The 26,192-nt window shown below is 36.1% G+C and overlaps 1 protein-coding gene across 15 annotated transcripts in view; it reads left to right on the top strand.

Annotated features, from left to right (window-relative positions):
- Positions 1-26,192, top strand: part of SGCE (sarcoglycan epsilon) — a 70,210-nt gene that overhangs the window by 17,059 nt on the left and 26,959 nt on the right. For 6 of the 15 annotated variants that reach the window (XR_006298498.1, XM_043588886.1, XM_043588885.1 and 3 more), the window contains exons 2-6: positions 217-324; positions 10,956-11,078; positions 13,049-13,206; positions 18,923-18,995; positions 24,225-24,423. Coding sequence is in view for 14 of the 15 variants with exons in the window: in XM_043588886.1 (XP_043444821.1) it covers positions 217-324; positions 10,956-11,078; positions 13,049-13,206; positions 18,923-18,995; positions 24,225-24,423 (661 nt within the window). In the remaining variant the exon portion in view is untranslated. The remainder of the gene's footprint in view (positions 1-216; positions 325-10,955; positions 11,079-13,048; positions 13,207-18,922; positions 18,996-24,224; positions 24,424-26,192) is intronic. The other 9 variants (XM_043588895.1, XM_043588897.1, XM_043588893.1 and 6 more) reach the window with 2 other exon arrangements.

Here is a 26,192-nt window from a genome sequence, read left to right as displayed (position 1 = left end):
AAGATTGTGGACTTATTGAGTTGCAGAACCTGTATCTTGTTTACCTTATATCCTTACATATTCCTTGTAGTGACACACAACAAATATTTAGTAAATGGAATTAAAAAGCTAGTGGGCTGAAAGGAATCTAATCCCAGTTAATAGTAGCTGATCTGTGATAGTCATTTTAATGTGACATTAATTTCATTTTTTGTGCGTTTGTTTTATTCTGAAAAGCTTTTTTATTAAGCTGTGCTGATGGCATAAATGGAACAGTTAACTGGAAGACCAAACAGGCCAACAATTATATTTTCAGCAGAAAAATGACTGGTGGGAAGAAAGATGGTGAGTTTAGGTGGTAAATCTAAATCCCCTTTGGGGGGTCAATTAAATGTTCGCTTCCAGTATCCCATTTGCTTTTTCAGTCATGTGTGGATTTTTTTTTTTTTTTTTGGTAAGTCAGTCTGAAAAAAATCAGATTTTGTTTTCCTAATCTTCTAAAACTTCTGATCCTCTATGTTCTTAATCCATTATTTTCTAAATTTTTTTTCCTTTGCTGTAGTTTGCCTTTTTTTTTTAACTAAAAATAATTCTTGTTTTTAACCTATTGTGACCCTTATCCAGTCATTACCTTGCCACTTATAAAAATTGTTCCAGTGTGGTTATTATAACAATTTATTTACAACATTGAAAAACATTAAGAAGCACATTTAACATAAATCATTTTAAAAACAGTATTTATTCAACCTTAGAAAAATGGTCATAAAATATTTTGGCTAATTGTGGATGGTTTTTTGACTGATTTTTTTGTTGTTGCAAAACCAAATTGATATGTTTTGCTATTAAATAATTAGATGGCACTTACTTTCTATTGGAAAGATGACCTGACCCTTGGATGATTTTTTTTTCCTAAATTTTTTCTTCCCTATCATAAATGTGTCCATTAGCAATATGCCAGGACCTTTGAAATAATGCATTTCATCAGGGAGAAAAAGACTTACTTAATAACCAAAAGGTGAGTTGTTTTCAAAATGCTGATTATCATCATAAGCTTTCACTTAACATTTCTTGATTATTTGCCTTTAAGATCTCTGCCCACCACCCCCCACCCCAACCACACATATGCACATACACAATTTTGGCTATATGTGCTCCTGCATGTTTGCATGTAGCCTGGTTTCCATGACTTTTGGGCAACCAAAGTGTCTATAAAAATAGCAATTTAAAAATGTGTTTAGAAGAGAAGTAATTTTATGTGATAAAAATGGCTTTACTGCCATATAACAAATCCTGGGTACCTTGTAGGAATGATTCCTGGCTTACCTCACTCTCTTCATACAGCTCTAAAATTAGAGGTCACTAGCTTTATTCCAGCTAGCGCCAAATTATCCCTTAGCTGGAATCATCCACTTCCAGGTCTGTTTCACAGTAAGACAGAGGCTTCCAATTTTCTACTCTGCTGTTTTTGAAACAAACCCGCAAGTATCTTTGCATTTTTAAAGGAATTTTGATTGGTAATATCCATAATAAAACATAGAGTTTTATAACAATAACTTCCCATGAGAAGATCACAAAACTTTGTTTTAAAAAGCACTAAAAAATGCATTTGTTCCAGGACCGAAGCCCATCATCTCAGAGTCCTTTCCCCACACCTTCCTTAGATATTCTCAAGGGATCCCTCCTGGTTTCTTCAAGGGAATTACCCATGATGATCATCAGTATCTGGCTGCTTCCTTATTCAAGCTGAGGGCCCTCAGCTTCTTAGGCATATCCCCTCTTCCTGTTTTCTGATCTTCCTAGTTATGGCCCCAGTTGACTCTCGGTGTTGCCATCTGCAATGTACTAAATCTCTTCATCTCCCGAGGCCTTGGGACTTGCTCTGCTTCCTGGTGCCCGACATGAGATCACCAAAAACTCTCCCTTTGGACTTCACACCATTCTGCACTAAATTTACAGTCATCCATTCTTTTTTTTTTTTTTTAATTTTTTTTTTCAACGTTTATTTATTTTTGGGACAGAGAGAGACAGAGCATGAACGGGGGAGGGGCAGAGAGAGAGGGAGACACAGAATCGGAAACAGGCTCCAGGCTCTGAGCCATCAGCCCAGAGCCTGACGCGGGGCTCGAACTCACGGACCGCGAGATCGTGACCTGGCTGAAGTGGGACGCTTAACCGACTGCGCCTCCCAGGCGCCCCTCATCCATTCTTTTTTTCTTCAGTTTCTTCTCTTTCACTTTGATCTCTAGAACTCCTGTTATCTTTGAGCATGTCCCTCCATTTCCTACTTGATTTGCCAAAAAGGTGTTCCACAATAAGCTGTTGAGCCCCGATGAGTCATCTGCTGTGGTGCTTTCTTTCTTTCTTTCTTTTTTTAATGTTTATTTATTTTTGAGAGAGAGAGAGAGAGAGAGACACGGAGCATGAGTGGGGGAGGGGCAGAGAGTGAGGGAGACACAGAATCAGAAGCAGGCTCCAGGCTCCCCGCTGTCAGCACAGAGCCCAATGAGGGGCTCGAACTCACGAACCACGAGATCATGACCTGAGCCGAAGTTGGACGGAGGGTCAACCGACTGAGCCACCCAGGTGCCCCTGCTGTGGTGCTTTCTTAGTAAAATATGTGACTCCAAGATCTTTGCATGCAGCATTCTCCAGAATCTTCAAGAGATACTTGTCTCCTCCTCTTTTAAACTTCATGCTCTCATTGGATCCCAAACTGATTTTCTCCTTGGAACTTGAGTGATAATTACAGTTCTCAAAATAGAAGTGATCAATACATCCTAAATCTACTGAGATACCACATCCTCAGTTTCTTTGAACTCACCCTTTAGCTTTTTTTTCCCTTCCTGGTCTTCTCATCCCATTTAAATACTATCACTATAGTTCTGTATTATCAAAATATACAGAGAATGATGCCTTATCAACTGTACGAAGAGAATTGTTTCTAGTGGTTCATAGAGCAAGGCCGTTTTAAATGCTACCTCAGGTATCAAATGTTCTTTGAGATGTTCTTGACCATGAATTCCAATCATCTCTTTTTGACAATTTCAAGAGAGCACAAAACATTCTAAGAGCATTTATAAAGTAAGTTTAGTGATTGTATTTTTTCTATACCTTTTAAAATAATGCTCTGTCCTAAATTTTAGCAGTGGGATGGTATCTCTTCTGTAAATAGGATTTTGAGGAATTTGAAGTCTCAGAGTCACACAGTTGGCATCATTCTATCTTGGCACAAATTACAAAATCATAAAGAGCATTCTAAATATAGATTCCCTTTTTTTTCCCCTAGGGTGGAGGTAGAGGAACTTAAAATTTATCCCAGAATAATTTAAATAAAAAAGGAATAAGCCTTCACATTACTCATTCATATACTTCACTTAGATAAATGTTTTCAAATTCTCCTTTCTTTCTTAACACAATTCACTTTCCAAAATGGGTGAGCCTTAGGTTTACTGATAAACTTTTATTATTTTTTCCCCTAAGAAACAAACTTTCTCCTTAGAGAAAGTCGAAATAATCATGTACTGATTTCCTAATTATTTAATATTAAACTTAAACTTTAATTTGACCTTCTTGGGAATAAAGTAATATGTACTCTGAATAATTCGTTAGAATTCTCTTCTGCTGTCTTAAAGGAGCTCCTCCTTAGCTTACTGACAGTCAAGGACTGGCATGCCTTGAAGATGGAAATATCTCTCTAGATGACTTCTTTTCCTCTGTGGTTGGAGAGGAGCAGGAAGTGCTCCTATGGCTGAAAATATATATTCTTCTTTGCCTCTGAAAGGTGGCAAATTTAGGAGGAAGAGTCACAAAGTTCCAGGACTTCAAAAGACCATCTATCAGGGATATGAGTTTCTCCTTCTAGGCTCAGGTAATGCCAGCTGAAATGTCTCCTTTTAAACTTCAAGTGTGTTTCTTTCTTTAAACAAAAGAACCTTCAGGTCTGTTTCTTTCTTGGAGTTGTGACTGTCAACTCACTTCTTCCCGTTGTGCAGTGTTATTACGGTAACTTCACAAAATAGAAGAATGAACTCGGACAAATTCTGGTTTGTCATCAAACAAAAGGTTAAGAAAGTGCAGGCATTATGCAACATAATTAGCTTGCTGTAGTAGATCGTAATAATACAAGGTACAGACAACCACCAAATGTATTACCTGATGCTTCCAAATCAACAAAATACATGACTTACTGGGTTCAAGTCCCAGCCTTTCCTCTTACTTCTCCTGTAGGCTTGGACCTATCATTTTGTCTGTCTGGGTTCAATTTTGTTATCTATAAAATGAAGGACTGAACTCTCCAGGGGGGCAAGTGCATGCCAATTCCGATTGATAGTGTCTGTCAGGAATTCTGGGTTGAGAACAATGCTGAGGCCATATCCAAGTAGGAAGTAATGCTATGATCTGTCTTTAGTAGAGAAATATATTTGGCATGCTCAGGCAGGATGACATCTAAAGCCCTTCTCAACAGCAGCGTTCACGAGACTAAGTTCATCGATCACCAATTAACAATGTTTTGCAACCACTTTCCAACTGACATTTAAGAAAAAAACAACAGGACAAAACAAAAACATGTGATCATTATAGGGAAAATCAAGACGTTTCACTCCAGTGTAGAAAAATAGTCTTGGTAAGTGGCTTTGGTCAGGAGGAAAAAAAAAACCTTTTGCTTTTTGTAGAAAAAGATGCAGTGTTTCTCTTCTACCTCATGTAAAGAAAAGTGGCCTTATCTCTTAAAGGAATGAAGTTAAAAAAGCAATTTAATGCCTTCCCTGTGATGAATTCTACAGCCTAGGCATGGTCTGTGACTGAAATAAAAACAGTAGCTGACCACCGCCAAATGAATGGCCTGCAGTACTTTGATGTTGAGTAAACTCAAAGGTGAAGGGCAGACTGCTGAGAAAAACTTTTGATACCAAGCCAGGATTTATAAACCTAGATTGATCAAATATAAGGTAAATCTTAGTGAGAGGGGGAAAAGAAACCCCACAGAAAGGTCGTGTACCTAGCTGGATACTGATGTTCCTCAGAATAGTTTTCTACAGCAATTATCTAGGTTAGTAATTAAATTTCAATTTGGCTATAGAAATAATACATTAAAAAAATAAATTGGGAAGGAAACAATAAATATATAGGACTCTGAAACCCTGAAATGAGTTCTCTTGAGGCAGAGACAGCAAATGAGTTTCATCTCTTAGAATCCATCCCGATTCATTGGTAGCAGCTTCTTGTGGTGCTGTGTGTTCAGGGGCTCCAAGCCTTTTAGCTGGTAAAGCCGTAAAGTGTAAGACCAAACTTAATTTTTTTTCCTGACAGTACTTACAAGTTTTAATTACCAGGGATGGCCATATAATAAGTTTAGCAACTGTATTTTTTACGTAACTTTCTTTTAAAATGATATCCTGGTTCTTAACATTAGGATTAGCATAAGGATTTAAGGTAAAGAGGATTTTGAGGAATCGGAATGTCTCATTGCTTAGGCAAAAGTTTATTTTCAAAGCTGTGCCAGATAAATGGCTGTTCAGTATTACCATTCATCTTACACGTACTTAAAAGTCTTCTTCATCATTTTTACCCCCAGTTTTTTTTCAGGCAGTGCTATGAACAGTTGAGAAATATGCACCATCTTATTTAAGTAATTTTCACTCAAAGCACTCTTGTCGTGCTTCCCATTGAACAGCTTATGTCTTAAAACTCTCTGAACATGAGAGGCAAATTAACAAAATTGAAATGCTTTTAGAAGTAGACTTTAATTTCTTAATAATAAATTACTTATTAATTATAGTGCGTTATAATATTCTTAGGCTGATTTAGCTATTGCTGAAGGTAATAGATCACTTAATCAATAGATCTCTTTGTTTAAATTATGCAGTATATTTCCCACACAGCAGATATGTAAGAAATTATTTTATACAACACATTAAATCCATTCATTTTGATTTGACAGTTCGTGTTTACATAATGTATGGGTTGAATTAAGACTTTCTATGGTACACTTATTTATTTCTGAATGCATTTAATACATGGAATTTACGCTGCCATCTCAAATAATGGCTGTGTCCCAATTATAGTAAGATCATCTATTCAGAAGTATACCACATCAACTAAGGACCAGGAAATCTGCCACAAAAGGTGGCCAAAATCGATGCGGCAAATGCAGGCTCCTGTTTTTCACATCTAGCAGAGCCCCGCGTGCGTTAAGACAGAACAAATTTGTTCTTACTTTAACACACAACGCCACCTCATTTGGTAGTCTGGTTTCTAAACGTGCATGCAGCAGATTAATAGCAGCAAATTAGAAGGGATAGAGAAGCTGCTATAGGAAACATACTGATAGCAATGAGAAATGACAGCTGACAACTTGTCTGCAGATGAGAAAACAGAAAATCTATAAAACACACAACCTTAAAAAGCATTAGCAGACTGGGACCCACTAGCGGAGGTGTGTGATCAGTAAATGACAAGGCAACCAAACGGTCCATAAGGACGTCATTGTATAATATAGCAGAGTGCAGTAATTGATGTGCCAAATGATGATGCTGTACCATCATGAAAAAGGATGGACTCCATCCTTTAGAAAACTCAGCTCTCTGAACTGTTTCCTTCCTTGGGTCTCCTGGTAAAGTGAGAATTTACTGTGTCTTATTAAACCTTAAAAGTTAGAAAGTGATGATATAAGTGGACCCTTTAGAATGATTAATTTGTTGATAAAGCATCTATGAGAGAGATATACACAAAATAGGTGCCTAACAGAGGCCACCTGGACGTGAACACTGACAATACTTTATGACTTTCTTCTCAGAGATTTCAGTGGAGAGACAGCTTTCAGATTTAAATCTCGCTGGGACTTGCAGGGTCTCACACTCAGCAGCTAGTTTATTTTATAACCGTGCACTTGTTCTTGGTGATGCAGAAAAAGGTCTGGTAAGTGTTCTTTGGACTTTTTTTGTAGAGAAGGGACTTTGTACGTGCCTGTACACACGCATATGCCATTAAAAATAATCCTTGTGATAATTGTGAAGTTATATGCTATAAATTCTAGCAATGCACCACCATAATCCTTTCAAAATTTCATGTTTACTAAATACATCCAAATTTGCTTTTGTTTTTAAGTAATTGTACATAAGCACTCAAATGCACACCCTCATCACGATGTGGCTCCCTTAGGGAGAAATTTCAAATGGACTATTAATAAAGGAAGACAGGATGCTATTTAGCTAGCATGAGGCCCCACTTTATTGTTACTGCCATCACCGTCTGTTACTTGATTCTTGGCTCTCTGCTGTCACATGATTGTTGACATGATCTGTAGTTTTCTGTACCTTATGACTAAAATGTACAGAGAACAGTTTTGTAAAGTTTTCGGTAGCATGGTAATGAAGAACATTGAACTGAGTTTAGGGACCCTGGCCCCTTGCCCACACACCCTTTTGCTCTTCTTAGATATGTAATTTTTCCTAAAAAAAATCTGCTCTCTGTGACTGTCCTCAGTTTTTAATCTTTGCAAATCTAGCTACCCTTGCTGTTTGAAGATGCTGTTTTTGACCCCCTGTGGGTTGAATTTTTGGTTTAATTGTTTTTCCCATTAATGGTGATGGATTTGCACGGGATTTAGCCACACACTGGTTTTCAGTTTCATTTGTTTCCAGTGGCATGTGTTTGCAGAGGTAATGGATTTGCAGCCATAGACAATTGCAAAGCCATGTGATACACAGAGAGACCAGAGCCTGTGACCTCAGCTTGATTAGCATGACACTGTACACATGTATATTTCAGAGATCATTAGATTTTAGTACTGTGGATTCTTAGTGTTTAAATTTGATTTTTAAGATTTGTTTTTAAGGAAAGCAATACACTTCAGGCTTTCTGTTTGTGAGTACTGCATAGGTACATGTGGATGCAACACGTGTTAACTGAGTCACAGCCATTGTTGGTGTCGGTGCAGACCAAATCAGCGTTATTTATATAGCTCATGCTTAGAACAAGAGCCTGTAACTTGGAATTCTGTGTCCCGTGTTGTTTCCAAAAGGAAGCTAGGTGTAAATACCGCCCAGATAGCCTCTGTTGAAGAGTGATTTGTTTTGCAGGTAACAAATGGGAAAGGGAAGGGTAAAGGGCCCTTCTCTAAAATGTTGTGTGGGTGCCCATAATTTAAACTGATGCTGCAGAAAGGAAGTATCATTTTCACAAACAAAACATAGTGGCTTAGTCATTTTCCATTTCTAGATGATGAATGTGCCATACATCCATATCATGTTTTTCTCAGAGTGAATGGCGTACTATACTTACAATGAAGCAGCCTTTACTGCAGAGTTGCCAAGGTAACTGACCAGCAAGTATGCAGTTCAGCACATTGCAGAAAGGCAATTGAGTACATGTGAATAAAGAAATGTGCATGTCATCTTAAAACCCACGAGGGCCATGGTAAATTGTGGTTTGGCTCTGTAGATCACAGAAATGGTTTTTATGAAAGCGGAAACTGAGATGTTCCATACTAGTCCTTGTAGTGAGGTGATGTGCAGTGGCAGGTACCCCTTCGTGGTTCCCCTTCAGGCCTTGCCAAGGGCTATATAGTAAATAGAATCATTTCAATATTGTTTAATATGAACAACGTTTCTTTTGGCTTTAGAAGCTAGCTTTTATTACTTGATGGCGGCAAAAACTAAGGGAGACTCTTAGTTTATAATGTAAATGGAGGATGATAACCCATAAACTGCTACACACATGTGAGAATTAATTCGTTAAAAAGCTGAAATTTAAGTTAAGTATTATGTATACATTTAGTCCACAAACATAACACCTGTGTTTACCTCCACAGTGCTTTTTAAGTAGAAGGTTTTCATCCATTCAACAGGCATTGATAAAATTATTCAAATATGTCAGACACCTTCTAAGTGCCAAGAAAATAACAATGGTAAGTAAAATTCAGTGCTGGACTTCAAGGTGTTTTAATCTCTAGAAAGAATAAATTACGTAAACTCTAGAGAGATTCCTTTAGATTCTTTAAAGTACTCCTGTGCTTTGAGGGTAGGATTGTGATCTAGAATTTAACCACCTTGACATACAGAATGAAGTAACTTCTCAGTAGGGGTTCACAAATCTCCATAATTTGACTCTTCTTCCTAGTTTTTCTCCTTTTGCCTTAAATATATCTCAAGATCACAACTTAATTTGTTTTTCCTTGAAAGGTCCCCCCAGTATCCCACGACTGTATCTTACAAGTTTTCACCACTGAAATGCCCGAATCCCCATCTATGAGTTTCAGAATCTTGTTAGTATTTTATGAACCATATGGAACTCTGCTTCTTACATAAATCTTTTCCAGATCTTTTCCAGCTTCCATTGCTCCTCACCATCTTACTATGTATTGCCAGAGCAGTCCATACGTCTGGGAACATACCTAATTCGGTGGGCATTGGTCTCCCAAACCAAATGGTGAACTCATGGAAGGCAGGGACTGGGCCTCCTCCATTTTCACATTCTCCACAGCACCTGGCATTCAGGGGAGGCTGTGGAATCCAACTGATGAAAAATTTCACATTCTCATCCTCTCTATTTTTCTGTGACTTGCTCATTCTTTTGTTTTGTTTTGTTTTGTTTTGTTTTGTTTTGTTTTTTGGAATGGGACCATTTCCACAGGTGAGTAAATTGTTCTTGGGGGGAAGAAGTTGGGTATTCTAAGGGCCACGTGCAGAGTACTTATGAATACTAGCAAATCAAGTGAGGAAAGGAGGAGTCTCTCTACGTACCTAGTTTAAACATAACTTGCAGCTTCCTTCCATCTGTTATATAGCCTTTGAAGTTGTGTTTTTAGTAGCAAAGCTATGGGTACATGAAGCTACAATATTTTCATTCAGTTCTCCATTTTTGTCAGCCATCCATAGAACTGCAGGGACAAGTTTTCACAGATAAAGAAGCATTTTGTGAGAGTTTGTATTTTTATGGTGAAAAATTTACTGTCAGTGATTTTGCTATCTAGGGCTTTTAGTTGTGAGCATAGGGCAAGCAGCCTTGAGGTTCTCAAGGTTAATTACTACATTCACAAATCCATCAGTGACTAAGAGAAAGAACTGACCTGATAGGATTTATCTGTTTAAAAATTGCCACCACTAGCCAATCAGGAAGATAAAAAACTAAAAGAGATTGTAGAGGTGACAAGTGTAATGGCAGTAATGTGTTGGTGGAGATGATGATATCACAGGAAAAAGAATAGGTGGGAACTAATTAAACCAATTTAGCCATTTTAATGTACTCACATCACATAAGTAATTGGTAACTCATGAAATCTGCCCCATTTCATTTAAAGAAATTATTTGCGCTGAATTTTATTATGTGATTGTTATGTTTATTTGGGATGTAGCATACTAGAATAGATTAATAGAATTATTAAAAGTCAAGATCAGGTAAAATGGAGTAAATCATTTCTAGGATAAATACGAGGAAAAAGTATCCAATGCATTTTTATAAGCGTGTATGAAAGTCACCTATTATATACATTTGATATTATATAGTCTGCTACGCTTTGTCAGGCAAATAGTTAATATGGTTTAGATTTTTACCACTTAAAAATTACTCTTTATACTTCACTTTCAAAAAAGAAAAAAGAAAAAAGAAACTAATCATAATTATGTGGTGGGTCAGTTCTCATCATATATTTTGTTGGTAATAATTTCCATAAAAAGAAATTACCAAAAAAATATTATGAATGTCTTCCTATTTAATAACAGCTTTAATTATTAAATGTGCCTACTTTTGTTTACATAATATTTGAGAGTGTCTAAACACACCATGTTGAAAGAGTTGTTCCATGTTTTGTCCTGAAGTCACTTCCCTTTAAAACAAACTTCTTAACAATATCTTGCATGCTGCTTCAGTTCTCCCAGAAATTTCTAAAGAAGCAAAACCCTTCTTTGCAGTGTAAGCAGACTATGAGCGTTTCTCATTATCTGTCTTTCGATCTCTTATCTTTCCTTTGTTTTCAGTGTACACTATTTTCTCGAAGGTGCACTCTGATCGGAATGTGTACCCATCTGCAGGTGTCCTCTTTGTTCATGTTTTGGAAAGAGAGTATTTTAAGGGGGAATTTCCACCTTACCCCAAGCCTGGTATGTTCTCAGTGGGAAACAAGTGGGTAATTTACTAAATTTTCCTTTTTGTTCAGTGTATATGACTCGCAAGGTCTATGATCAGATATTATTAACATTATTCAAAATGGTCTGTAAATGTGATAAATTGGCTGTTGTAGGGATATTTCCTGTTTTAAGATTAAAAATTTAATCACAGAAGGAAATAATTCATTTTTGAATTAAAAAAAAAAAGCTTGTTTCTAGTTTTCCAATGTTGAGTTTTGTGCTTCTGACAAATGACCTACCTGTATTCGTGTAGAAATAATTATAGCTGTACAGTTATGATTTTCCGTATTAAGACTTCGATTCTTATGTAGCATATTGATCTTTGGAAGACTATACATATGTTGTAGAAGAGAATTAAATATGGTATTTAGAAAGAGTTCTCAAGAAAGCTTTTACAATATGAGATAATTTTATATAACTTCATAATATAATGAAGATTAATTTTTCCTTCAAAATAATACTAATTGTGAAACCTTATTTAATTCACTGTTGGTTTAACGCCACCTGGATGGCTCAGTCAGTTAAGCATCTGACTTTGGCTAAGCTCATAATCCCACAATTAGTGCGTTCGAGCCCCATGTCGGGCTCTGTGGTAACAGCTCAGAGCCTGGAGCCTACTTCAGAATCTGTGTCTCATTCTCTCTCTGCCCCATTTGATGAATACCATCAAATTAATTAAAATATAGAAAGGGTAGCAAGCAAAAATATATTTGTTACTATGACTCCTAAGTAACAAACAATGAACTTTCTGAGAATTGTAGCATTAGAATTAATATAGATGTTATTTTTGTAAATTATGTGATGAATAACATACCTGAAAACAGTCATAGAAAATAGTTACTCATGTTCTCACCAGCATTAAAAAAATAATCTTTTTATAAGTTATTTAAAAAAAAATTTTTTTTTAATGTTTATTTATTTATTTTGAGAGAGGGAGAGAATCCCAGACAGGCTCCACACTGTCAGCCCTGAGTCCGATGCGGGGCTCGGACTCACAAACCATGAGATCATGACCTGAGCTGAGATCAAGAGATGGTTGCTTAACCGACTAAGCCACCCAGGCACCCCCCCCAAAAAAAGGTTTTTATGTGACATTCTGTGTTTGCAAAACAACATAGCTGAGCCTTTTGAGCAGTAGCTCCAATGTTTGTGAAGAAAATGTGTAGTTAAGAGCATAGTTGCTGGAATCTGCCAGGATTAAATTCTAATTTCACCATTTAATAGGACCATGGAGAAGTTACTTAACATGGAAAATTACATATCCCATGAATAAAATTAGGGCTAATATTATTAGCAACATTTTTATAGGTGTGTTTGAAAATCAGGTGAAATAGTGCCTATAGAGACCAGGCACATTCTAACAAATGGTGCTATTATTATTATTTATTAATTACAGTTCTTTTTGGATTTATAACATTCTCCAAAGTTTTAAAATTACATTATTTTTGTTTTGATGATACTTTTATCATTTTGAGATGTCCATTATGATTAGTTTGATAGTATCCAGAGTGTCATGAAAGAAAGGCTTCTCAAGAGAATATGTGCATCAGCATGATTAGAGGATTTTCCTGAAAGATTGTTGTCTCCTTGGCAGAACTTTCACACTCCTATGTGACAAAAAAAAAAAAAAAGAAAAAAAAAAAGAAAAAAAGAAAAGAAAGCAAATTTCCAAAAACATTGTATGACTGCATTTCTTTGTTGCATAAGATTTCCAGGCAAACTAAATAACCAAAAAGACGTTTTCTTTACGTGAGGCTCTAATTGAAATTCCCAGATGGGTTGGGTTTTTGTTTGTTTGTTTGTTTGTTTGTTTTGTTTTTTTGGTGTGTATTTAGTTTGCTACAAATGTAAGAAAAATTTTTAGAAATATTTTGATTGAAATTACCAAAGCAACATGTGTGAAAATAACTGTCTTATATCTTAATTGTGTGTTTCTTATCTAGGCGAGATTAGTAATGATCCTATAACATTTAACACAAATTTAATGGGTTACCCAGACCGACCTGGATGGCTTCGATATATCCAAAGGACACCATATAGCGATGGCGTCCTGTATGGGTCTCCAACAGCTGAAAATGTGGGGAAACCAACAATAATTGAGGTAATTTACTTAGAACTTTTTTTTTTAATTTGCAAATATGCCATTCCTTTCTGTTTATCTACCAAGGTCTTTGTTTCAGCTTTGTATATAAAAAAGGGAGCAGTCTAAATTAGTGGGAAAAAATTAAAAGACATTTAAAAATGATAGATTACTATAATATGAATTCTATGTAAGAAAATAAACACAAACTTAAAACACTTATTTGCTTTATATATTAATTTCAAATTGCATGTTCATTGAAATACAGTCTTTAAACAGACATATGCTCCTATCATGTGCTAAGTATTATGATAACTGCTGGTAGTAGAAGATGAGTAAGAGGTGAGTCCTGCTATGTCTTCCAGGAGTTGAAGCACTGGAATGGAAATCCATTGTTAGCCAACACTGTCATAACTATTTTAATAAGAAGGTACTGCTTGATACCGAGTTGTAAAAGGGTAAATAGGAATTCACTTCACAAGTAGAAGGAAGGCTATCTTAGAAGAAACAGCACATCAAAATCTTGGAGGTGTAAGCAAAACCACACGATCTAGAGAACTCTAAGTGTGGCTAGAAGGCAGGATGCACTCCAGAGGGCGGATGATGGGAATAGAGATGTTGATGTTGGTAGGGGTAGATCTTTGAGGGCTCCATAAGCCAGGGTGATATGTTTGGCCTTTATTCTGGAAGGAATGGATGCTATTATAATCCATCAGATTTTCACCAGTACCTAACATCATACCTGGAAGACATTAGAAATTAAAACAATAGGGGTGCCTGGGTGGCTCAGTCAGTTGAGCGTCCCAACTTTGGCTTAAGTCATGATCTCCCGGTTTGTTCGTTCGAGCCCCGCTTCAGGCTCTGTGCTGGCAACTCAGAGCCTGGAGCCTGCTTGGGATTCTGTGTCTCCCCCTCTCTGCCCTTACCCTGCTCACACTCTGTCTCTCTCAGTCTCTCAAAGGTTAATAAACATTGAAAAAAAAAAAGAAATTAAAACAATAACAAAAGCAATATTGACATTGAATGGGAATTAACACTATAAAAACTAAATGGATATAAAAGCTAGTAAGGTTTCCCTGCCATACCCAACAAAATCAGAATTATGATGGCAGTCAGTGGCAAGAGAGTCCTACTATAGTTTTATACCCTGATGCCTCAGGAGCTTAGATTTCTAATTTAACTTATTAATTCCATAAGGGTTTAGTGGTAGTGACCAGAGCAGCATCATAGGAGCTACTAAATGGAATTGCCAGGAGCTTGTACAGGTCCTGAATGGCATGTTTTCTATCTGGTATAAACTCTCAGGGGATCACATGCTTTGAGTTTTTCTCCAAAGTTTTAATCAGCCATAGACTGTGGATATGAACTTCTGTGTTGGCAAAGAGAAGGTGTTTCTTCTTTTGAATTGAAGTTTGAATTAATATGACTTTCCAGTGACTTCTATCAATAAATCTCCTTCCAGCAGACAATGTAGATATAAGATACAGAAATAGAACATATAAGTACCTACATAGATATATATGTAGATATAAGAAAAAGGTTATTTTGAGTTATTGTCAAAATAGTTTTTTAAAATTTTCAGTAAAGTTATATAGGTTATTTACCTAAAATAATGTTAAATGTCATTTTTTAATTGGAAAACACTAAAGGAATTGCATTTAAATTAAAGAGCAAAACAAGAGTGAACCCTTCCATCACATTCATTACAGAATATATTAGAAATCCTAGCCATTGCAGTAAAGAAAGAAAAAAGACCATTAAGTCTGTAAGTATTTAAGGGAAGAAATAGAATACTCAATGGTATAAATAGTCTATAGACTATTAAAATTTTAAGAAAGCCTAGGAGTAAACTATAGGATCAATATGAAAAATCTGGTCCTGTTTCTATACATGAAACACAAGTATTGAGAAAATATATGTTTTAAAAAGATACCATTTATAATAACAGCAAAAATTGTAAGGCACTTAGAATAAATATAACAGAAGGTGTGCAAAGTCTATATGGAGAAATTTATAAAACTTAATTGATACTAAGATTATATAAGTGAGAAGGTAGTCCATTCAGTGACAGGAAGACTCAAAATCATGAAGGCATCATTTCCCCCCAATTGACCTATAGATTCAGTGCCATTCCAAGAAAAATTGCAATAGGTTTTTTTCATGAAACTAATGTCAACTAATTCTAAAATTTATAAAGAAGATAAATTTTAGTGCCAAGAACAATCAAGGCACTCCTAAGGAAAAAAAAATAGAGGGGAGGAAGGTTTCTTTCCCTTCCAGATATCAAGATTTATTATAAATCGCTAGTAATTGTCATAAGGTTGTATTGATATAGGGATAGACAAATTAACCAGTTAATAGAATGGAGAGCCCAGAAACGGATACATCTACATAAGGAACAATGATGTACGTCTGAAGAGATGGTACCACAGCTGACTGGGGGAAAGGATGTCAGTGAATGGTGCTCAGAGAATTGGTTAGCCATATGGCAAACACAAAATTAAATTCTTACTTCATAAGAAATACAAAACTTGAGTTTAGGTAGTTTAAGGATTTAAATATGAGAAGCAAAATTTTAAACTGTTATATGAAAAGGTTGAAGAATATCTTTCTGAGTTTGGGGTAGGGAAGGATTTCTTAAACAATACCTACACATTTTTACTTAAGAGAAAAGACTGATAAATTTTACTGTGCTACACTTGTCAACTGGTGTTCATCAAAATCATTAAAAAATAGGCAACCCACAAGCTGGGAGAAGATATTTTAAAAATATATAGCTGACTAATGATATGTATCTAAAATATAAAAAAAGGACTTGGTAATAAGAAAAAAACATGAAAATAAGTAATAAGGCATGAACAGACATCTCACTAAAGAGGAGACAAAAATGACAATTAGGTAAAGAAACTTACTCTGATCAGTAATGAAAAATGTTCAGATTAAGACCACAATGAGAATTTTACCCTTGGTAAAAGTCACTGAGGGTGGATATGGGGATTAGATAAGCACTTTGGAAAACAGTATTGAATATTTCACATAGATGAGTGTCACTGTACCCTATAATCCTATAGTCCCACTTCTAGGCATATACCCAAAAGAAACACTTGCAAATGTCCACTGGAGGTGTGGCCAATCATGCTTATTGAACGATGTTTGTATAGCAAAACACTGGAAACGCACAGAGCAATGGAGACCCAAAAGCCTGTCAGCAAGAGAATAGATAACAAAAGTCTATGAGAAGAATAGAGAAATAAATTGTGGAGTTTTCATTCAGTGAATTAAAAAAAAATGTTTTTTAAGTAGAGTGGACACACAGTGTTACATAGTTTCAGGTGTACAACATAGTGACTTGATAACTCTCTAGTTATGCAATGCTCACCACAAGTGTAACTACCATCTGTCACCATACAACTCTATTATAATATTATTGAATGTTTACAGCAACAATGAATGTAAGCTTGCCCAGCAACATGGACAAATGTTTTAAACATAATGTTGAATGAAACAACCAGCCCCAGAAGACTACATATAGTTAAACACTGTTATAGAACTCGGAAATAAGCAAACTAACATATTTTAAGCATACATGCATTTATAATAAGACTCTATTTAAAAATGAATGGGATGATAAACGTAAAATTCAAAATGGCTACTGCTGGTTGCAGAGAGGGATGGGAGAGAAACACATGTCTTGAGCCAGGATTCTCAAGGGTTCATGATGTTCTCACTCATACCTTACTACTAACATAATGTTACAAATATGTATCAAATAATATGCTAAAAAGGTAATGATGAAAATTTAGCATATCTTTCATTTAACACAAGTAGTGATTTATCTGTAAATAACATATCTATATTTGTATATAGTAACATATTTGCAGTATTTTAAAATATTCTATTAACATAGTCAAAAAGAGGCTTGCATATCTTAAGCTAATATTTAAACATATAAACCCACTGATTAATTTATTCATTAGATATTTGTTAAGCATCTAAAATAGATCAGCTACTGTTCTAGAAATAGGGGATCAAAAAAGCCTGAACTCATGCATACCTCTCTGCTATGAAGGGCTTCACATCATCATGAGAAGTAAAATTTGAGAACGTTAAAATGTTACTTTATTTAAATACCTCATTAGAAGTGATAGACTGCATTCTGTTATAGCTGTTAAAATTAAACATTAAATATAAATTCAGATAAAATTCTCTCCCTGGTTTATGAAAGGTCCTTCATTCTCTTCAGTAGCCTGTGACTTAAAAAAAAAGTATTAGAATTTATGAAATTTATAATAATGAAATTTGTGATAATTATGGGAAGGTTAGCCATAAAAAATCTTGCCACAAACTTGAAAATGTCTGATCTTTCTGAGTTTTAGCTTTGAGATACTCTAACAAATAGTAGAAAATTGATACTTTTTTTTCCCATTGAGAACATGATTAAATTATTTCACAGGGTAAACTTTTAAAATCCTCAAGTCTTTTTTGCATTTTTTCATTTGCTTCTTTGTGAGCAATAGTTCCTAACTTATTTTAATGACTCGTCTTAATTTTAGTGTCCCGTGGGAAACTTGTTGATTATGTGTCCCAACAGACAGCAACAAGGAAGTCATTAAACCCAACAGAAATTTGACAAATTGGGGACAGAGAAATCCTTTTAACTTCGTGCAATAATATGCTTTTCAGAATATGTACTTTCAAATAGTGTTAAAGGTTTGGACTTACTTATTCCAAAATTCTTTTTTTTATTGTTCTCTCAAATAATATTTCTGGTGAGTGTAATTTCTTTCCTTTAAAGCTCACGTATGATGCTATAACAGTCTTTGATATTTATTTTTAAATGAGCCAGATTGTTCTTTTCGTTTGAGTCAGTTTTGTCCTGCTCTTTTTGTCTCAATGTGCACTACAGCTTGTCACTGCCAGAAGGCTAGTGCTGGGATTCTAAGACGATTGCACAATCATTTGTTGTTTTTGAGGTACTGCACACCTGTCTGAATGATTTAATATCTGTTATAAAGTTAATTATTCCTTAATTTTTGAGGCCCTATCTTGTTGTTGGCCTTTGCTTTGTTTGGTGTTTGCACTGGCCATTTCGCGGTTGACTTTGATGTAAGTTCATTGGCTCTGCAAATGTTTACTAATATTTGACTCTACAAAGGGATTGATTTGTGTTTTTGAGCATGTGCCATAAGCTTTACAGACTATGATCCTTATTATTCTTCTGCTCCCATTGGGAGATACGAGGTCCAAGGGGTTATTCATGCATTTTTTTGACTGGTTGGTGTGCAGTTTATTACTGAATAAAAAGAACACAGAGATGTGCTTTTTTTCAAAGTGTACTTTTTAGTATGATCCTTAAGCTCCATTTAAAAGTGCAAAAATACATTGTTTTGGCTTTTTTGAAATCTTAGACCGGCACTGGTAAGTAATTTCTAATGGTTAATCCATTTACTAATGATGCATCTTCGTTGGTACTAGCACTTAATGGTGTTCTATAAAAGGGTCTTTCCGATTTTAACTTTTTGTTTTTGCATGTTAAATAGACTTGACTAATTATTTATTTTCCCATAACATTGCTAAAAGCTCTGAGTCGTTATTGCCCGGAGAAGGCACATTTTGTAAGTATATAAACAAATAACGAAAATGGAAAGAACGACAATTTGTTTTCATTTCGTCCTTAATGAATTTCATTTCCCAAATAACATTTCACTTCTTTAATATGATTTTCTTTTTCTAATAGATAACTGCCTACAATAGGCGTACCTTTGAGACTGCAAGGCATAATTTGATAATTAATATAATGTCAGCAGAAGGTAGGTACGAAGGATATGTTGCTGATTGTTTTCTTATTTACCAGAAGTATTTCATTATGTTTTATATCTATGTAAAACACAATTCAAGATTTTAAGGTACCACATACCTAATGTTACCAATAAAGTAGTAAAGTGTAGAAAAGAAAGTGAAGCAATATTTAACTGGTTATAAAATATTATGATGTGTGATGATGCTGAAAAGCTCAGAATAGGGGGCCAAACACATGGGCCACTTATCTCTCCAAGCCTTGGTTCCATCATCTGTAAAATGAGACTAAGACCAGCATTTCTCTCCCAAGTCTGGGGTAAGGAAGGAGTCTCTGAGTTAAGGATTGAAATGTACTTAACATGGGGCTGAGCTCAGAGTGTACAGTCAGTAATTATTAGCTAGTTTTATTACTTTACTTTAAAACTGATCATAGGTAGTGGTTTAATTGTGTGTGAAGATGGAGAGTTGTTGATGGGAAAACACTGGAGTTTGGGTCGCAGTCTCCTTCCTAAATAGCAAATCACGCATTGCTGGAGCCTATCAGCAATTTGGAGTTACATATAGTCACACTGTAAGTTACTCCCAAGGATTTGGAAGGTTAGGGACACAGGAAATATTCTAAGAGTTGCACTCTCAAGTATTCTGACCCTTTTCTGGCATTCAGTTGGGAAAAAATTCATGCCACTAAAAACTTTGTAGTTAAAATTTGTAAATCATGGGATACTCCTCTCTATGCTAGATATCATTTATGAGGGTAACAGAAGAACTGACACAGCATTTTTACCCATAAAATTAGTAAAAGCAATTGTGCATCTTAAATAGGGAATTCATAGTTCTATTTACCAGTACAATTAAATGAGCAAACAAAATATTTTATTAGAACCTACTAATTTGCAATTCTTGATAATTGAGTTGAAAAATACCTCTACACTATTTGAAAGAAAGCAATATTTATAGAATTGATGCTGCAAAACATAATTGGGGAGATTGCTTAAAGATTTTAAACCCCTATACATGAGTTTTTTCCCACGTGTTTTAGCAGTGTCAATTGCACACAACAGTGTGCTAGTTTAAAACTTAACGTGACTTTCATATATGAAAGGCAAGTTCAAATGCCAGTTCTGTGGGCCTGGACAGAAGATTCCCTGTCCCCTTTTCTACTTCCCAAGGGCTTTTGGTAGGTATTCCTGTTTGGATCCGGAAGACTTTTGCAATTGTAATTGGATGCTCGCATCCAGTCTAAGCTATCCTTATAGAATTGAAATACCATTAATGGTCAGAATAATCACAAAATTCCCTTTCTCCTTGGGAATTCATCAGTGTAGTGATGTAGTTACATTACAGTGGGCTTGGACCACTAACCTCACCATTATGCTCCCAGAGGGGCTCCCCTTTCTCAGGTACAGAAGTCCCTACAGATTGAAAGACAGTCTGGTATACAGTTTGAACTTCCTCCTCAAGTCTGGTCTCAGGACTGGTAGATACAGAATACACGGGCATCCGTCCTCTGTGTGTTTGATATGTAGAGACCTATGCTCAAGCAGATACATCTGTAGGATTGAAAGTTGGCTTTACAGGCTATTTATTTTATTTAATGTGTATTTATTTAAAAAAATTTTTTTCAACGTTTATTTATTTTTGGGACAGAGAGAGACAGAGCATGAACGGGGCAGGGGCAGAGAGAGAGGGAGACACAGAATCGGAAACAGGCTCCAGGCTCTGAGCCATCAGCCCAGAGCCTGACGCGGGGCTCGAACTCACGGACCGCGAGATCGTGACCTGGTTGAAGTCGGACGCTTAACCGACTGTGCCACCCAGGCGCCCCTAATGTGTATTTATTTTAGAGAGAGAGCATGAGCAGGGGAGGGACAGAGAGAGAGGGAGACAGAGAATCCCAAGCAGGCTCCGCACTGTCAGTACAGAGCCTGACACAGGTCTCAAGCTCACAAAATGTGAGATCATGACCTGAGCCAAAATCAGGAGTCGGATGCTTAACCAACGAGCCACCCAGGTGCCCCTGTATCGGGGGTTTTAAAGGTGTGTTGGTGAAGGAGGAAGAGTAGATAGATTTTGGAAGCCTCCACTTTTATTTTGGGCGGAGCTGCCCCACTGTCTTTTACATAGGGTTCAGTGGCCCCAAACTGTGAAAACCAGTGAACCAAATAGCATGTGTTTATCTTCACTGGTCTCGATGGAGTGCATGTGGGCACTAGGATGTACATCTTTGATCAGGGCCTACACACGTGCCGTGTCTCCCAGATAAGGTTAGGAAGAGAAATAGCAGGAGTCGCATATCAGGATAATCATGCTCAGTCTGACTCTCTGCCCAGCTGTCTCCTCCTCTGAGAGACCTAATGGGAAATTAGTCATGTAGAATCACAGAGCTTGGAGCTCAAGGAGAGTACATAGAGTGATTCTCTAAATTGGGTCTAGTGCCTCAGGGGCCTGCCACCAATTTGTTGGCCTGCCGTTCCCTTGGCCTCTGTGATGTCCAAATATAGCAGGCATGGGATTTCCCCAAAGTTAGAAAGCTCCCATGACTCATCTTTGGAAGGTCTGGCAGTAGCTCTTGGCTCGGTGGACAGCAGGCAGCTGCAGGGCCCAGAGCCTCCAAGGGGTGTGGCGGCAGTGGGTCTCAGGAGCCACGAAACAGGGTCACGTGGATTAGGAAAAACCAAGTAACAGTTCTCCAAAAAGTGGCATTGATAATAAGAAAAATGTTTTGCACGCTTTTTTGGAAAAGTGGATATAAAAACACGGAGTAAAATTAATGGATGATAGACTTCTAGCACACTCAAAAACTATATTTGGTATTATTTATAAATATTATTTATTGCCAAGAAACTGTTCTTCATGACATATTTATGCATGGCTGTTTTTCACTATGGAGAAAAATGTGGCATGATTAAACTACTGTTTATCTGTATAAAACAGGAAATGTATCTGTATAAAACAGGAAACTTATCTACATAAAATAGAATAAATAAATCATATTTTAGAAGATTGCAGATGGGCTATACATCAAACAAATCTAACAAAATCACAAGCAGAATAAATGGCAGTGTAGAAGATGAATAAAGAACCTTCCATGATTAAAGCCTCGAAAAACTCAGTCTTTAGGAAGAGACACCATAGTCTAGAAAACCCCCTTGAAAATTCTAAAGCCTGAACATCTTCCCTGAACATCTTCCCCTGAACATCTTCCCCTGAACATCTTCCTCTGGCTTCAAATGTCTTTTAATATTAAAGAGGCTTCATAAGAAGTGAGGTCATCAAGATTTCAGTTATTTATTGTGTAATTTTTAGTTTTTATTTAATTATTGAGTAAGAGTGGAATACTTAACAGATGTATGAGTTTTAATGAAGTAAATCAGAGAATATATGTAGTGTAATTACTACTGAGGACTTTAAATGTGTATATAGTCCAGAAACAATTTCTTTTCCTTCTAAGGGGAGAATTCAGGTAAACAGCTTGTTCATATTATTTATAATAATTGCTAAAGTTTACTATTTTATAAGTTCTTACTCTATGCTAGGAGCTCCACTGAGCACTTTATATACACGGTCTCCTTTAGCTTAGATAAAAAATATATGAGGCAAGTTCAAATGATGGCAAAATTCTGGGCCTCTCTAAAGATCATTTTCCCCTTCTGACAATGCAGAGCAAGTACCTACTCACCCCCTGGTCGTGAGTATTAAATGTGATAATTCACCGCAGTCCCTTAGCTTGGCTTACCTCATAGTAAGTATTCCCAAAAAAGTAGCCTTTATTACTACAGAAATATTATTAAACATAAAAAGCTATTCTTTATCTTAATTTTTTTAAGTAGGCTCCATGTCTAACATGGGGCTTGAGCTCATGACCCTGAGATGGAGTTGAATGCTCTATTGACTGAGCCAGCCTGGCACCCCAAAGCTATTCTTTATCTTAACAGAACAATCTGAATATAGGAAATGATGTTTTTTAATTCAAGAGTAACATTTGAGGAACTGAAATACAGTTGACCCTTGAACAATGCAGGGGTTAGGGTGCTGACCCTTGAGCAGTTGAAAATCTGTTTATATCTTCTGGCTCCCAAAAGACATAACTAGCAATAGCTAATAGCTTACTGTTGACCAGAAGTCTTACCAATGATAACATAAATAAGTCTATTACACATATTTTATATGTTATATGTGTTATATACTGTATTCTTACCATAAAGTGAGCTACAGAAAAGAAAATGTTATTGAAAAAAGCATAAGAGAAGATACATTTACAGTACTCACTATATAAAAAAAAATCCACATGTAAGTGGACCTGTGTAGCTCAAACTCATGTTGCTCAAGAGTCAACTGTAAATTTTATTTATTTCTATCTATTCTACTTAGTTACACTGAAAGTCTGAATTGGACATTGGCTACTTAAAAATATTAATTTAAAAATTTTTAGAGGGAAATTTTGATGAGATGTTGAAAAGGAAAAAAGCTAAGTGAATCTCTAACAACATGAGGTAGGGAATTTTGTGAGAAATTTAAAATATAATTCCCTAGAATATTTAATTATGGAGTGATCAAAAGAGAAATTACTATGGTTTCAGATTTCTTTTTGAAAATATAACCAGTATTTATTTTAGTAAAAGTAATGTTTCAGCATGCTCTAAAAAGATCAGGAATACTGCAAATTAAAATTATGGTATTTCAAATTATATGTAAATAACTCACAAACAATTACAGATATTTTGTAACATCTCTATTTGGAAAGAACGTTGCTCTGTGCTTCAACCTTGTCCTCTGTTCAAATGGGCAGTGAAGTACATAGGGTTGTAATGATTAAATAAGACCATGTACTTGAAAAAGATCTGTCGATTTTAAAACACTACAAATACAAAATATTATTCCTACCCACGTAGAGTTTTCTGGAAATGCTCCTTGCATATTGGCAGGGGAGGAGACTGGCAAGTCACTGGGAAATTTGAGGCAGGTGTGGCATTTTTATCTTTTTTGGTCAGATCCTACAATTACAAATTGCCCTGCTATCCCTTGGATTTGATTACATTGTAGGTAAAATTCTGTGTCAGATGTATGTTATGTTTTTAGATATGTCCTCCGTTATGCAGAAAGTCTTTAAAGTCAATATTAGTATTATTCCCCAAAGCCAGGATTATGACAGAAATCAACAAATCTCAAATTGTTCATCTGTTTCTCTTTCGAAAGACTATTTTATTAAAGATACACATATCCTTTTTCACCAAAATTAGACTTCCCGTTACCATATCAAGCAGAATTCTTCATTAAAAATATGAATGTAGAAGAAATGTTGGCCAGCGAGGTTCTTGGAGACTTTCTTGGGGCGGTGAAAAATGTGTGGCAGCCAGAGCGTCTGAACGCCATAAACATCACGTCAGCCCTAGACCGGGGCGGCAGGGTCCCACTGCCCATTAATGACATGAAGGAGGGGTAAGCAGACCTTTATCTCGTTGCCTTAAATATGCATTGTTAAATATGGTGATCTTATCAAACTTATTATAGATAAAGGATGGCCTATTGCATTTTTTTTAATAAGTAGGTATTATACAGATATGAAAACACTAGCAATTTTCTATATTGACAAAGAGGTTACATTAATGGTTCTTTATATCTGATGTTCCAGGTCCTGTGAATTCTAATTGTAGATCAGGATCAGCATCATAGATTATAGCACTATAATCTTTTGTACCTTCCATAGAGGAGCTGAGTATTTAGGGTCCTGAATTTCAAAGGAAATTGATGCCCCAGTTATCAGCTGCAGGACACTCAGACTGCTGTAACTTTATTCTAGGAAACTATTTCTTCGCTTTAACATTCTTTCCACCATGTGTCGGTGATGGATAGCTGGAATGGATTTGAAACCTATTCCTAAAGCCTGGCCTTGTCACTCATAAGCTGGGTGACATTGGGCAAAATGCAGCACTCCTCTGTGCCTCGGTTTCCCCATTTGCTCCAATGGGCATTGTACTCTTTCTTCCTTCAGAGTTGTTATAGTGTCTAAATGAGAGTGCATTTGAGAGGGATTCGTCTATTGTCATGCCTTGCAAACAATGACTTATACCTGTATAGTTTAAGAAACACTTTTTATGCCTGGATAAATTGAAATGATTGAATGTCAACATCAAATCAAATTTGGTCTTTAATTTTTAACCTGTAGGTTGAAGCAGATCTACCTTTTTTTTTAAACCATTCTATAAATATACGAGATATGGAATAAATCACAGTTTATATAGCATATGCCTTTCCAACTCCTCCTTTATCCATATTCATGGTAACATTTTTATACAGATGATATCTGGAATTAACTAAAATACCTGGATTAATAAGAATTAAATTTAAGGGCAGCTTTAACAGAGAACTTTGTTGGAAATAAGGGAAGAGATCACAAATAGACACAGATGAAGTATGGGAGAGTAGGTAGAAGGGGGATAAGGGATAAGCAGTGAGCTGTGAAGTCCAACTTACAAATTTCAGAATTAAATTGTAGCTTGTATGTTACAGTAATGGATTTTGAAGTCAGTCAAGCACACATAGAAGTGCTTTGAGAAAAATAGCTGCTTTATCTCTTGTCTATCTATTGGTTGGCTTTCTATATGAAACCATAATTTTAGAGCTTAAATTTTTTTACTTCAGAGTTCCAGCATGATTCTGTTTCCCACTGAGTATTTAAAGTAGAACCATGGAAAATGATGAACAGAGAATCTCCCCTGAAAACATTCTCCAAAGCTGGAGTCTTTTCAACAGTTTCTTAAAGTGATGTGTTTGCAATGATTGTTAAAACAATGACCACAAGATGTTAGAAGAAGCAACCTGAAAAACAGGCATTGGTAGGGTTTTCCCTGGTTGTGCTTTCATCTGGGCTCACTCTTCCATAATCGGTAGTGCAGGCCCCGCCCACAGAGGCTCTTTTAGAAACAACGACCCTAAATTGAACTGAACACTGAACGACTATCTAAACCAAACGCTGACCAAAAAAAAAAAAAAAAAAAATGGTGCTTCTCAACCATGTCTAGCCTAAGAATTGCCAGTAGAGCTTTAATAAAAATATGGATAGGTTCCTGGCTCCTGCTTCCCCTTGGAGATTCTGAGTCTTGGAGTCTAGGGCTGGGCCTGAGCATGTGACTCTAAATTAAGAACAGAATTTTTGTCCTATAAGTACTTGTTAGAGAATTCAGTCATTAGCTGACTGACCCCCTAGC

Source organism: Prionailurus bengalensis, chromosome A2 (assembly GCF_016509475.1).
Source record: "Prionailurus bengalensis isolate Pbe53 chromosome A2, Fcat_Pben_1.1_paternal_pri, whole genome shotgun sequence".
In the NCBI taxonomy this organism is placed as follows: Eukaryota; Metazoa; Chordata; class Mammalia; order Carnivora; family Felidae; genus Prionailurus; species Prionailurus bengalensis.
This window is presented reverse-complemented; position numbering and strand designations above follow the sequence as displayed.